Source organism: Callorhinus ursinus, unplaced genomic scaffold (genome assembly GCF_003265705.2).
Source record: "Callorhinus ursinus isolate GAN/ISIS: 27379988/994484 unplaced genomic scaffold, GSC_fseal_2.0 scaffold61, whole genome shotgun sequence".
NCBI lineage: Eukaryota > Metazoa > Chordata > Mammalia > Carnivora > Otariidae > Callorhinus > Callorhinus ursinus.
Window position 1 is genome coordinate 240,229 of NW_027397123.1, and position 14,834 is coordinate 255,062.

Sequence of the window (14,834 nt, forward strand, 5' to 3'; positions counted from 1 at the left end):
CGAGACCGCGTGCGTGAGGAAGGGGCCCCCGAAAGTCCCACAAGGGCGCGCTCACCGGTGCTGCACCACCTCGACGTCGTCGAGCGAATCGGGCACGCGCATGGCCAGCAGCCATTGCTCCTTCTCCCCGATCCACAGCTCGCACGCGTGCACTTCGCCAAACATGCGGTAGACCGCCAGGGCGTCTCGCAGCCACTGGCGCCGCAGCGCTGCCACCTCGGTCACCTCGGCGAACAACTGCTCCGCCTCCACCACGCGCACCTGCAGGGCCACCACAAGCGGCCCGGCGCCGCTAGCGCCCCCCAGTGTCGCCAGCTGACGCCGCAGGCCGCCCACGGGCCCGCGATGCGCCTCCACCTCCCCGGTGAGCGCGCGGTGCTGGCGGGCCAGGCGGCGGCTGGACGCCTCGTCGTGGCCGAAGTCGCCCGCGGCTGCGAGGCGGTAGGCGTCGCGAAGCCAGTCCAGGAGCCCGTCGAGGTCCGCGCCGAACTGGTGCAGCGCCCGCGCCTCCTGCAGCCGCCGCTCGCGTCGCGCCGCCGCCTCTTCCAGCCGCTGCCAGCGCCGCCGGGCGCTCGCCGCGCGCTCCGCCAGGCCCGCCAGGTGCACCGTCTCGGCGCCCGGCCCCACGGCGCCGCCGGCCGCAGCCAGCTCCTCGCCGCGCCGCAGGGCCTGCTGCAGCAGCGCCCGCCGCCCGCCCAGCTCGCCCTGCAGGATCTTGTGCTGCGCCAGGAGGCGCGCAGTGCTGGACAGGTCGTGCGCGCCGCCCGCCGTGCCCCCCGCGCCCGCCGCGCCGCCGCCGCCGCCGCCGCCGCCGCCGCCCGCCGCCTCGAGGAGGCGCTCCTTGTCGCGGGCCCAGCTCTCGGCCTCTTCCAGCTCCTGCAGCAGCGCCCACAGGCTCCGCGAGGCCTCCAGCTCCGCGCGCCGCCGCGCCGCCTGCTCCTGCAGCTCCGCCAGACAGCCGTGCACGTGGTTCACGCGGTTGCAGATGACCTGCGGGTCGCAGGGCTGGTAGCCTGGGCCAGAAGAAGGGGAGGATCCCGGGTTGGGCACGGGCCAGGGGGCGCCCGAGAGCGAGGTGCAGGCTACCCGCCCGGTCCTTGGTTCCAGGCTGCGCGTCCCCTCCGGGCAGCCTTCCCTGATACGCTGTCCGGAGCAGGCAGCTTTCTCTGGCTCCCCCAGGCTTCTCTGCTTCCCCTATCCCAGCCCTGAGCCCTCAGCCTGTGCCCCACTCCCCCCATCCCGGCCCTGACCCCACTGGACTGGGAGCCCCATGAAGGCAGGGCCTGGGGCTGTCTCCGTCACACTGGGTCCCCACCATTGCCCAGCACTGGGTGGAGCCCAGAGCAGTACCTAATTAAAATGGTGACTTATTACTGATTGAATGATGGGTAGAAGCTGAGATTCAGAGAATCCTAGAATCTGTATGTTTTAGGGTAAATTGTGTTTCCTTCAGGACTGGACCAAATGAAACATCTCTATTCTTTTTATTTTTATTTTATTTTAAGTAATCTCTACACCCAACATGGGGCTCGAACTCTACCCTCTGAGCCAGCTAGGCAGCGGGAAATGTCTCTATTCTTAAGTGATTTTTCTGGGTTCCCCCTCTCATCCTCTGTTGCCTTATCTCTTAACTCCAGGGATGACCTGAACTCCCTTTTTCTTCAAATAGTTCGTTCGCCTTCCTCCTAGGCCTCTGGTTTGTGACGAGAGAATTGTGAAATTAACTTAATGGCTCAGCATTTCTTTAATGGAATAGAATAGAACGAATAGAAAATATCAGGACACAACACATGGGGCAAGGGGAGGCATTGTTTCATAAAACCTTTGTGCCTGTGTGTGTGCATGCGTGCGTGTGAACTCTGGGTCAGGAGGTAAACGTATTTCTTACTGGGTCAAAACCCTGTGAGAGACGCTGCCCTAGATGGAATGAGCCATTTCTGGAATTCTGGACATTTGCTGAAATTGACCCAAATACCACGGCATCCAACTGAATAATCAACAGCAACAGGCATCCGTGTATCCAGACCTGACTCTGGCACAGTGTCGCTTCATCCTCACAACCACCCTGTGGGGCAGTATCGTTATTAGCCCCATCTTACAGATGAAGAAACTGAGGTTCGGGGAAGGAAGCCACTTGCCCAGGATCAGCTAAGAAGTGGCAGACCGGGAGGCCCAACCTCTGGACCACGTATCAGGCAGCGAGCCTCCCGTCACCATGACAACACAGACCCCACACCAGCCTCTTTGCTGTTTGTGTGGTGCCCGCCGGCTGCCACCTGGCGCCAAGATCTCGCAAAGAGAAGACAGAGGGAGGCTCCTGGGGCAAACATCCATAAGGGGAAGGAGAGGGTCCCAACAGCGTCTCCTGGGGTGGGGATGTGGGCAAGAGGGGCTGAGCCAGGGTGGCCAGGTCCCGATGGGGCTTGGAAGAAGACTTCCCCATTGGCCCCAGCCCATGAGGGTGAGAACCGCCCCGCCGCACCATCCTGCAAGCCAGACAGGCCCTGCATTTTCTACTGATGTTTCAAGATTCCCAAGAGCTGAGGTTCCAGACACAGGAGTGAGAAAGGCCAGCCTGGAACCCTCTTAGCTCTACAGCTCTGGGCCTTCCTTTCCTTTCCTTTCCTTTTCTTTTGCAAGAAAGCAAAAAGCAGCCTTGGCAGCATCGGCGACTAGCATACCGTTTCTCAGCACACCAGCTTCAGACAAGGCCACTCTGCGACCACGAGGGAGTGGGATGGAAACAAGGCCCTTCCATGATCGTGTCAGAGCGCACACAGAATAGAGGTCACTGTGCAAGCCACAGAAACCGCCAGCCATCCCCCTCACCCAGCTCAGGTGAATGACCACTGCCACTTCCTGTTCCTCCCACAGCCTGGATACAAACGATTAAGATGAGCGACCACCTAGTTACTCCTGCCTCCTGACAGTATGCAACCCGCAGCAACACACACTGCACAAATCATGCCCAAATCCCCTAATGCAAGCCTACATCCTATAACAAGCCCATCCTGACACCCTCCTACTGAGAGGCCCCAGGGTTCCCCAGGGTGTGTGCAACGAGCCCACAAACCCAACTGGGTTTGACCACAGGGGGATTCCTGCTGGTCTGTGACTGGAGGGTATTGGCATCAGTACAATGAGAACCTTATCAGAGCCAGTCTTGGTTTTGCCTATCAGCATCCACGCCCCTACTGCTGGTAATGGCTTCCCACCCTCCTCTTCTTTGGTTCATGTCTTTGGAAAGAGCTTGACCCTACACTTGGCCCTGGGGTGGCCATGTCACATAGATGTGGCCAGTTAGCTCACTGGAGAGCCGGGGGTTACAATGCTTGGCTGAGCAGAGGGGAGGGAACCCACAGTGGGCTAATGAAAGCTTTCCTTGAACCTTTTGTCAGAAATATTGGAGGAGAGGGGCTTGTCTCCTGCTGGGTCTAAGTGGCTAGGATGTAAACACAGGGCTGAATGATCCCAGATTTATACCGCAAGGGGAGGGACGGCCCAACAGTGACACAAACACAGAGACCACAGTCAGAGAAATGGAGTCTTAAAAGCATCATGGGACAATCCCTGGATCCAGCCATGCCTGAAGCCAAACTTGCCCCTCTCTGGACATTTTAGTGACTCCCCTTTTCTCCTTAAGCTAACTGGTATTTCTTTCATTTGCTGCCGAACAGGCCCTGACTATATATTACCTTACACAGTCTTTTTATGGTATTCATTGACATTTGGCTGGGAAGGGCTTAGCATAAAACAAGTGCTCGATAGGGGCGCCTGGGTGGCTCAATTGCTAAGCCCCTGCCTTCGGCTCAGGTCATGATCCCGGGGTCCTGGGATCGAGCCCCGCATCAGACTCCCTGCTCTGCGGGGAGCCTGCTTCTCCCTCTCCCACTCCCCCTGCTTGTGTTCCCTCTCTCGCTATGTCTATCTCTGTCAAATAAATAAATAAAAATCTTAAAAAAAAAAGTGCTCGATAAAAACGACTGCAGAATCTCAAAGCAGGAAGAAGTCATGTGGTCTAACCTCCACTCCAGGCAATAATTTCCCCCATGATATGCCCAGTGGAGTGTGATCCTATTTGGTGCTTGGATCCCTCCAAAGACAGGGAGCTCACTCCTTCCTACTGTCTCTTAGGAGTTTCTGTGAGCACCAGCCCTGACAGTCTCGACCCCAAACCCCAAACCCAAACTCACCCTGCAGCTGAGAGAAACGCAGGGCAGCAGCGTTGAGCGCCTCCACCCGCTCACTCTGGGCGGCGATGTCCCCTTCCAGCAGTCCATGCTTCTGCAGCAGGTCCTCGGCCTCCACCAGGTGCTGCCCGCACTCGCGGGACAACAGCTGAGCCTACCAGAGGGGGCAGCACTGAGCACATGCTTGGCATTGGCCCTCAGGCCAGCCCCACCCGGCACTATCCTGGATTACTCTTCTGCTCCTCCAAGCCATCTCTTGACCTCTGATCTCTGTCTCAATCTCCTTGTCCCTGTCAACGTCTCTCTCTCCCTTCATCCTTCTCCAGCTCCCTGACAACCCTTTCAGTGTCGACAGCCCTCCCTGGCCCTCCCGGCCCACCGTGCCCACCCTTGGCCCTGGGGCTGGCCCCACCTGCATCTCCTCCATCCAGTCCACCATGTACACCATCTCCTGGAAGACCTTCTGCAGGGCCAGGTTCTGCTCGAGCCGTGTCCGCCGTGCCCCCACCAGCCCGGTCAGCAAGGCCCACTGGCGCAGGACGCTGTCACGCTGGGCCGCCACGCGCCGGGCATCGTGGTAACCTTCGGCCGCCAGTGCTTGGGCCAGCTCGGCCACGCCCTGCACCCGCTCCTCGTAGGCTGCAATGTCAGCCTCGATGGCCTCATGCTTCTTCATGGCGGCCTCCACTGCCGGCAGCTCATACCCGAAGTTGTCCTGGGGCAGGGCAGGGCAGGGCAGGGCAGGGCAGGCCGCAGACACTCACCCATGTTGCCCCAGCCGTCCACTTGTCACCCTGCCCCTGCCCCCACCATCCCCAGTTACCCTGGAGACCAGCCCCATCTTCTTCTGTTACCCTGGAGACCAGCCCCACACTTCTCCATCACATATCTAGCCTGAAGCTTGTCACTCAGGAAACAGTCCCCATCCTACCATTGCCCTAGAGACTGGGGACCAGGCCTACCCTACCGTTACTTAGGAGACTGATTCTATCCTCCCGAGTTACCCTGGACACCAGATACAACCTCCTCTGTCACTTAGAGTCTAATTAAATACTCTCCCTATTTCTGAAGAGACTAATTCCGTCCTCTCTAGTTACCCTGGAGACCAACCTCACTCTCCTGTTACCTTGGAGATCAGGCCCACTCCCCTCCCCCACTGCTCACTTAGGAGACCAGTTCTCCCTTCCCACCGTCATTGGCCACCTGGGAGACTAATCCGACACTTCTCTGTTGCTTAGGAGATCGAGTCTCCCTCTCTGGTCCCAGGGCCAGCAGCCCCGCCCTCCCTCCATCTCCCCGAGAGCCAAGCTCTGAATGCGGTACCTGGGAGACCAGGCGCTGGTTCTCATTCAGCCAGCTCTCCCTCATGGCCACCTTATGGTCAAACCTCTGGGCCAGTAGTTCCAGCTTCTCTTGCCGGATCAGCTCAGCCCGCAGAGCAGCCTCCCGTTCGTGCTCTGCCTTCTCCAGCTGGCCCCAGGCCTAGGGAGACAGGAGGCGGCAGTCAGACCCCAACAACGCCCCACACTTTAATGGCCCTGGCTTCTCTGTCTGAGGTGACTCCTAGCATTTAGAGCACCTTTGTGTAAACTGGAAAAAAAAAATTGCTCTTTCATGGCACCTCCCTGATGGAAAACCGTCAGGATGAATATCCAGTCCATGATGTCTACAATGTAGATGGCTCCCTTGAGCGGTGCACAACCTATACACCCGCACAGAGTAACCTTGCCTCTCCCCAACATTCTCAACCTCACCTTGTCGATATCCCAGATGCCACAGCCCTCCCGAGGCACAAAGAGGCGACGATTACAGGCACGCAGTTTGCTCTGGATGCTGAAGAGCAGCACCTCCAGGTTCCCTTTCTCCTGAAACCTGAAGGGGCTGGAGCTCAGGAACCCCGCCTCCACACCTCCCCTTGCCCCCCACCCCGAGCTGGGCCTCACTTGACTGGCTTCTCCAGGGTGCAATAGGCCGTGAAAGCCTGAAGCTGCTGCTGCACCCCACTCAGGGAGTTGGCAAACTTCTGGTTGCTGATGAGGCCCACGGTGCGGTGGATCCAGGCCAGCAGCTCGGCCGCCAGCTCCTCATAGCGCTCAATGATCTTCCCCACCTCCAACACCTGGTCCAGGACCTGAGCCGGCAAAGGAAGCTGGGGTCAGCCTCGTCCCAGATGTGCCTCCAGGTGGTTCCCAAGCTCCCACCCACCCCATCCCTCGGCTCCCCAAACCTTCCCGATCCTCTTCCCCTCCACAGCCAGAGCCTTCATCTTGGAGAAATAGTGGTAGAACGAAACCACATAGGTGATGATGGACTTCTCATCTGGAGCCTCCATGTTCACATCTGGGGGGAAAGGAGAGTGGGGGAGCACGACGGTGAGCATTCTGACAGGGACTGGGCAGAGGGAGAGGGAACCCACTCGTACTAGTTGTGTGACCTCAGGCAAGATAACTAACCTCTCTGTTCCTTAATTTTTGTATCTGCCAAATGGGGATCTGCCTCATGGGATTAAATAGTACCTGACACATGCAAACCACCATGGAGAACCGACCATAATTATTTCACACCATTCTGCCTTCCACCTCAGGGCCTTTGCACGTGCTGTTTTCACTATGTAGGACAATGTTCCCTCTTATGTGGGCCTAACTCCCACACATCCTTCAGGGCTCAACTCAACTTACATTGCCTCAGATAAGCCTCCCTGTTCAGCCTGTTAGTCTTCCTCATGGCATCTTATCTTGCCTCCTGGAACTTACAATTTGCAATTAAATATTCATTTATGTGATCACGTCCTTAGCTTGAGTTTAAGCTCCATGAAGACGAAGGCTATGCCTGTCTTTTTTTTTTTAAGATGTATTTATTTATTTGAGAGAGAGAGAAAGAGCATGTGTGCAAGTGAATGTGAGTGGGGGGAGGGGCAGAGGGGCAGAGGGAGAGGGAAAGAGAATCCTCACGCAAACTCCCTGCTGATCGCAGAGCCCTAGGTGGGCCTTGGTCCCATGACCCTGAGATCCTGACCTGAGCTGAAATCAAGAGTTGGATCCTCGACTGACTGAGCCACCCAGGCGCCCCATGCCTGTCTTTTTTCACCACTGTCTCAGCATACCAGTAGGAACTCAATAAATATTTATGAAGTACATAAATGATGTGAGGTTGGAGGCTGAGGACATGGACTTTGTAGGCAGCATGTGCTTAAATCCCTGTTCAACCACTTACTCACTGTATATCCTTAGGAAATAGACCTCACTTCTCTGAGCCTCAGTTTCCCCAGTGTAACAGGAAGGATAATCACAGTGCCTGCCACCTGGGAGCACTGTAAGTATTAGAAAGAATAGCCTAGCAGAGAGGAGAAACTCAACGAATTCCGATTGTTATTTTGATTTGCCCACTGAGTGCACAATATTATACTTGGCCTTTACGCTTCACCAACTCATGAAACCGACAGCCACTAAACACCTACTATGTGCCAGGCACTGATCAAGAATACAGCTATCACGAGTCCCGTTTGCTGGTTTGCCGTGTGACGCTGGGCAAGTGACTCCACATCTCTCAGCCTTCGTTTCTATCACTTTAAAACACGATGGGTAAGTTCTATCCAACCAGGTCAGTGTGAGGATGAAGGGGAGAAGTTTCCATAAAATTCCCAGCCCTGTGCTGGGCACAGAGTAGATGACCAGAGAAAAGGAACAGCTGTTATTCCAGAGATTGGGGGATTGGTGTTCCGCATGATCATGGATTAGGAGTGAGGCTGAAGTCAGGGCATGGGGATGGGGATCATGTTGGGGGTGGGCTTGGCTTTGGGGCTGAGACCGGAGTTAGGGAGGGAGAGGGAGTTGGGCTTGGGGGGAGCTGACTCAGGATGCAGTTGGGGAGGAGAGGGGGTTCAGTTGGAGACAGGAAGGGGGATGAGGCTGGGGTTGGAGATGGAGATGCCAAAGGAAGGGACAGGAAGACAGGGAGGAGGAGGGATTGGAGATGAGGAAGGGGAGGGGCTGGGAGGGAGCTGGGACTTGGAAGGCCTTGGGTTTGGGATGGTGTTGCAGCAGGATGGAGTGGAGTTTGGGGTGGCATCGGGGTCGGAAGTCCCCCCAAGAGGAAGTCCGGCGGGGGCTGTGCAGGGCTCACCTTCAGGGTCCAGCAGACGCGTCAGCCCCAGGTGCTGCTCAGCCGTGCGGAAGGCTCTCTGCAGGTTGTAGTTGGCATTGGACTTGGTGAGTTTGCTGAAGTCCACGAGATCGGGCCTGGGCAGGGGCACAGAGCGGGCAGGCAGCAGGCAGGCTCCCGGGCCAGTGCGTAAGGGGGCAGAAAGACGTCCTTGTCGGAGCCCCACCCACGGCGAGGGGCAGGAGGGGCGCCACCCGGCCCAGGGAGAGCTGTGTGTGCTGGTACGTGTCCATGCATTTATCTGTGGCTGTGAGAATGGCGTGAGGGCATGTGCGCGACTGAATTCACTAGGCATACGTGTCTACTTGGGTGTGTTTCTAAACAGTATCACACAGCCAGCCCACCGGGCCCACACCCCCGCTTGGCTACTTCCTGGCTGTCCCGCTATTTTGTCTCTGTGCCTCGGTTTTCTCCTCTGTAAAATGGGGATAATACTAGCATCCGCCTTGCGGGCTCACTGAATATTAAGTGACTTATTGGAAAGCACTGAGAACAATGCTGCCTATACGGGAAGCACTCAGTAAATGTTGCCATTGGGTAGAGCTGGTGGGTTTCTAGCTGTGGGGGTGGGGCTGGGTCTCCCCATGTGTATGAGCGTGTATGTGTGACAGGCAAGGCTTGTGAGTGAACACGTGTCCACAGCAGAAGAGGCTGGGTTCCGCTCCCACCACACCAGAGCAAGTCCTTCCCAGGCTCCGGGCCTCAATTTCCCTAATCTGCCATGTGTACAAACATGATGTGCATGCACTTTGTCTGGATGCCCACCCCTCAGCCAATGCAGTGCCGGGCGCAGGGGTGTGAAAGGTGAGTGTGCAGGAAGGCAGAAGGGGGGCTCTGGGGCTCGCCTAAAGGAAGGACTTGCTAATGAGGGGGAGGCGGCCGTGCACACACCACAGAGGACAGTCCATGGGGAAGTGAGCTCTCCACCCTGGGGGCAATGAAGCAGCAAACACAGGCTGTGTATGCGCATGAGCGTGAGTGTGTATACACATCCATGTCAGGGCACGTGTGTACAGAGTACGTGGCCTGGACAGGGTTCCGTCGGGGTGTGTGCCTTGTGTAACTGTGAAGGGCTTGCGTGTGAAGGGATGGGTCCTCAAGTCTACATGTGCCATCTACATGCACACGTGTGCAGGCGGGTACCCACGGGACGCAAGGTAGGGGGTGGGGCGGGGTGGGGCCAGGCTGCCCCAGGCCGGGTGGTACCTGTGCCGGTGAATGAGCGCATTGAAGGCCAAGCCATCCCGCCAGCTGGTGGTGAAATTCTGGATGTTTACCTCAGGGTAACTGGCGGCATGGAACGGAGAGACAGAGGCAGAGATGGAGACAGTCGGGAGGGAGGGAGAGAGAGATCGACAGAGATGGTTGGATGGGTGGGCGGACAGATATTAGACAGATCAGTTGAGGCAGGGAGATGGAAAGAGAGAGAGATGGAGAGAAAACAAGATACAGACAGCGATGGGGAAAGAAAGGAGGGAGGGGAGGAGACAGGAGGGGAGAGAGAAGAGGGAGGGAGAGATAGAAAACAAGGAAAAGCAGACATGGAGGTAAACCCAAGACACCAGGAAAGACAGCAGTGGAAGACAGGCAGCCAGTCCCAGAAGGCTGAGCGTCAGAGAAAGCCCAGTCTCCATCCATGCCTCCCTGCCTCCCAGGGGCAGCTCTCCAGAGGGCACCGGAGGTCCAGGCCACGCCCCTCCCGCAGGGCAGAGCCCTGGGGCTCCTGAGGACTTCCCAGCAGAGGCTGCACAGCTCCGTTCTCAGCCCCACTGAAGGTACCCAGAAGCCTGAACTCCTCCTCGGGACCACCCGAGCCCCAGGGTGGGCCCTCTTAGGCTGAGGGGTGGCTGCTTTTAGGGTGGCAGGGTGGCCACAGCTCAGGAATAGGACTGGGATGTCCACACAGGTGCATGTGAGGCCTCTCGAGGTGCAGAGACAGAGGGGACTGTCCACTACTCTCCAACACTGCTCTCTGATGAGCCCGAGTTCTGAATTTGAACCCGGCCTTCCAGATCGTTACACGGGTTTATTTGTCAAGGTCAGAAGAGTGGACGTACTTTATTTATCAGTTCATTAACTTCAGATGTAACTTTGGACACTGAGGACTTGGGCTGCCCCTTGCACTCCTGTCCCAGAAGGAACCCTCCAGATTAGGTTAGGGCCCCGCCGGCCGGGTGGGGGCGCCAGGTAGGGGGTGTGCTTACCCAGCTGTCTTCATCTGACACCACAAAAGCAGTGCGTCCTTGGCTGAGCGGGTCTCTCTGTTGTCCTCAGTCTCGATTTTGATTACTTGAATCTGTGAGGATACCAAACATGGCTGCTGGGACCCGGAAGGCTTGAGCCTGGGAGATACCGGCGTCCCCCATGGGCAGGGAGGGTGGTAGGTGACAGAAGAGTTGGGAGAGGCAGCTTCAGGCTGGGGCTGGGGGTTCAGGAGCGTGAGAGTGGGATCTGGAGTGGGCCGGGACATCTACAATTGGGGGAGGCGGTTGTGGACTAGGGTCTCAGTTTCCAGGGAAGCCTCCATACTTGGGAGTCTGGCCCACTTCCCTGATCCAAGCCACCATCATTTCTGGCCTGGGCTAGTTCAGTCACGTGCATGCTGGTCTCCCTGCTCCTGCCCCCCCAGTCTGTTCTCACAGCAGAGAGGGACCCTGTGAGCACCCGGATCAGATCGCATGCCTCCCTCCCATCCCTGAGACCCTCAGTGGGTCCATCTCTCAGGGCAAAAGTAAACTTCCCCTTGTTATGTCTCTGACCTCATCTTCAACAGCCTACTCTGCTCCACAGAGACCTGCTGTCCTCTTCATTAAATCACCAGTGTGCTCCCACCTCAGGGCCTTTGCACTGCCTGTTCCTTCCCTCAGGGGCCCACATGGCTCCACCCCAACTTGAGGTCTTGATTCATTTGTCACCTCTCAGTGAGGCCTTCAACAACCCACTTGATTTTTTTTTTTTTTTTAAGATTTTAGCCCAATGTGGGGCTCGATTCCAGGACCCTGGGATCATGACCAGAGCCAAAGGCAGATGCTTAACCAACTGAGCCAACCAGGCGTCCCTATGTCTACCCTCTTGATAAAACTCTCTAATTTCTCCCCATCTCAAACAGAATAAAATCAAAACTGCTAATCGCAGATCACCTAGGCCCTGTCAACCCTTCTGACCTCATCCCCTCCCTGCTTCCCCCTTGCCTCCCATTCTCCAGCCACACTGGCCTTTCTATACCTTCGACATTCCAGCTCCTTCCCACCTTAGTCAGGGCCTTTGGAGATGCTGTGTCTCTGGCCTGGAATGCTTTCTCCCTTCATCTTCATGTCATGCAGCCATTAGCTTCTCAGAGGGCCCTTCTCTGACCACCGAGTCTAAAATCTCAACACTATCAACCTGATATTTTGTATTTTTTACTGTTTTATCATAATCTATTCTCTTCTGCATAGCTCTTACCTAGAGCTGATCCTTTTCTCGTCCATCTCCTGTCTATGTATTTAAGGGTTTGTTTACTGTCTGTCTCCCCCACCACAATGTAAGCTCCATAGAGGCAGAAAATTTGTCGATTTTGTTTCTGAACTGGAGCAAAAATGCCTGGATTTGAATTCCAGCTCCACTCCCCAGCTGTGTGACCTTGAACATATTACTTTGCCTCTCTGGGCTTCACTTTCCTTATGGTAAAATGTAATGAATGGTATCAAATTTATGGGGTTGTTGGGCTATTAAATGCCAAGTGCTTAGAACAGTGCCTAGAACAGAGTAAAAAATATGTAAATGATCATAGTGATGGTGGTGATGATGATGATGATTTTTATCTTAATTTTTACCCCCACCACCAGGATTAGGTTTCCTGGATCCTATTGGGAAAATGTTTGGAATGAATGAATGAATGAATAGGTCGGGGAGTGAGCGGGGGATGCCCTCCTAAGGCCGCACGTTGGGGGGGTGGGCCGGGCAGGGGTCACTTGGGGATCACCTGGAAGCGCAGGATGATGGTCCACACTAGCCCCAAAGTCAGCCGGTGGTTCCCGTCCACAATGTCATGCGAGCCCACGTTTTCCAGGTGCACGCGCTGCTCCTTCAGGAACTGCAGCGCCTTGTCCACGTTTTCCAGCGAGTGGATCCTCATGCGACCGCGCGTGGGCCTTGGCTAGGGTGGCAGGGGCGTTGGGGGGTGGCCTGGCCGAGAACACTGTGCCCTCGGCCTCACCCCTTCCAAAGAAGACCGGCCCCCATAGCCACGCCCCCTGGATGTCCAAGCCCAGGCCACGCCCCTTCGGTCTTTTCAAAGACCGAGGACCCAATCCTTCTTTTTTTTTTTTTTTTTTCCCCCCCGGCGCCCCGGACCCATTCCCTTAAAAGAAGCCCTGCCCTTTCCCGTAACGAGACCCTTTTAAGAGCCCGTTCCCTTCTTGGCTTATTCTAGTTCCCGTCTCCAACCCATTTTACTGAAGCTCCGCCTCCAACCTGATAGCCACACCTCTTATCTAGAAGCCTCAGCTACCTCGCCAATAACCCTACTCCTCCCGCCCCTTCCCCTGGATGTCTGCTCCAGGCCACCTTGGTCTGGCCACTAGATCCATGGCCACACCCCTCCCTGCCTCCCTTTCAGGCCCTTGCGGAGAGCCACGCCCATTCCCCCAGGTCTCCCCGCGTTTATAGCACTAGTTTGTTTCCATGCTATAGCCATGCCACCCACGATTTCTGAGCTCCTTTAATAAATCTCTAACTCCCATCAGAATCCCACCTTTTGCCATGAAGCCTCATCCAAGCCCAGAAATACAACTGCAACCCATACCACAAGCCAAACTCACACCAGCGTTCTGTCTGGTGCCCCAGATTTCCATGACCTACACCTCCCCTTCCGATGACAAACGCACCCTCACCCATCGACCCCCTGCAACAGCATCCTGTCCCTATTTTATAGCCCTCCGCCTTGCTACCGCACTACGCAGGCCAGCCCCCTCCAATAAAGCCCCTTCCTTCTCCAATAGCCCCACCCCCTCCAACAGAGCTCCTCCCCACCCCAAGCCCAGAGTTCGCGGGAACCGCGGCCCTCACCTTCCACAGAACCCCGCTTCCGTTCCCAGCCACGCCCCCAGGCTCACCCAAGCCCCACCTCTGTGCCATAGCCCCACCCACCTGAATAAAGGGGCGCTAACTCGCCGGGCCCTTCTAGGACGTTCCACACACCCATAAGCGGGACCCTATGATAACCCAGCCCGGGATCCCAGGGCCGCCGCCTTCCCCCAGGCCCTCAGGTCCCCTCACCAGCTGCTCCCCGGACAGCACTTCCAGGAGCCGTGTGAGCACAAAGCCGTCGCGGAGGTCGGCGTAAAGGTCCGCGATATGACAGCCGACGCGGGCGAGGTGCGAGTTCACCCACTTGGTGAAGGTCTTCTTCTGCACGGCCTCGCGCTCATCTGAAAGACAGGCTCTGACGATACCCCGCATCCCCAATACCTCCCCCTTGCAGCTTCTCCCCAGCCCTCCACTCCTGGCCCAGATCCTGTTTCCGACCAGCTCTGCAACAGTCAGGGCTTTGCACAAACCCTTCCCTGCCCCCCTGGAGACAGGTCCTTTAAAGCTTTCCTGAGATATCACTTCCCACAAGAAGCCTTCCCCGAGTCTCATCCCAGTTGGCCTTGTTCATCCTATCAATATTTGAGCACCTCTTGTGTGCCCCGCACTGTTTTAAGCACTTAGGACAGACAGAGGCCTTCCCTCCCAGAGCTCAGTTTAGTGGGGGCACAGAAAATACACTAGGGAGCTTTGGAAGGTTAAGGAGGGGGTGGGGCAGAATGAGAGTCGTGTTTCAGAACCACCTCTGGCTGCCGTGGAGAGTGGGGAGGGTAGGTCAGAGAAGGCAAGAATGGCAGCTCAGGGCGGAGACTGGGGAAGCGGCGGACCAGGACAGAAGGTGGGAATGGGAGAAAGGGACATACTGGAGAGTTAGTCACAGGTGAAAAAAATACAACTTGGCACTGGCGAGGTGTGGGGGATGAAGAGGAAGGGATATGCTAGGAGGAATGCCCGCTGAGGACAGGAACCATGTCACACACACACCAGAACCCCTCCACCCCCACCCTGTGGTAGTTGGACTGCCAGCTGGATCCCGAGGTTCCCACGTCCCTGGGGCCCAGAGTAGGCACGTGACTGCCAACAGGTGGGGGCGGAAGATTGTGTGCAACTGCTCAACCGCTGTCTCACTGACAAAGACATTGCTTGGGAACCTCTCCTACTAGCTTTTCTTTTTCTTTTTTTTTAAATGGGCTTGGCGAAGGGGTGCCTGGGTGGCTCAGTTGGTTAAGCAGGCTCTGCGACCAAAGCCCAAAGCGGGGCTTGAACTCACCACCCTGAGATCAAGACCTGAGCTGAGATCAAGGTGGGATGCTTAACCAACTGAGCCACCCAGGCGCCCGTCCTTTTTTTTTTTTTTAAATAACAGCTTTAGTATGAGCTATAATTCACATACTATAAAATTCACCCTTTTAA

General features: G+C 56.4%; 1 protein-coding gene across 5 annotated transcripts in view; it reads right to left on the reverse strand.

Moving 5' to 3' along the window:
• The window catches only part of SPTBN4 (spectrin beta, non-erythrocytic 4), a 73,095-nt gene that overhangs the window by 43,164 nt on the left and 15,097 nt on the right, over positions 1–14,834 (reverse strand). For all 5 annotated transcript variants that reach the window (XR_012375978.1, XM_073885129.1, XM_025854351.2 and 2 more), the window contains exons 3-14: positions 13,611–13,762; positions 12,316–12,489; positions 10,556–10,647; positions 9,558–9,638; positions 8,313–8,428; positions 6,418–6,530; positions 6,134–6,321; positions 5,945–6,062; positions 5,514–5,672; positions 4,603–4,905; positions 4,194–4,344; positions 56–1,013 (exon numbers count right to left, since the gene is read on the reverse strand). Coding sequence is in view for 4 of the 5 variants with exons in the window: in XM_073885129.1 (XP_073741230.1) it covers positions 56–1,013; positions 4,194–4,344; positions 4,603–4,905; positions 5,514–5,672; positions 5,945–6,062; positions 6,134–6,321; positions 6,418–6,530; positions 8,313–8,428; positions 9,558–9,638; positions 10,556–10,647; positions 12,316–12,489; positions 13,611–13,762 (2,605 nt within the window). In the remaining variant the exon portion in view is untranslated. The remainder of the gene's footprint in view (positions 1–55; positions 1,014–4,193; positions 4,345–4,602; positions 4,906–5,513; positions 5,673–5,944; positions 6,063–6,133; positions 6,322–6,417; positions 6,531–8,312; positions 8,429–9,557; positions 9,639–10,555; positions 10,648–12,315; positions 12,490–13,610; positions 13,763–14,834) is intronic.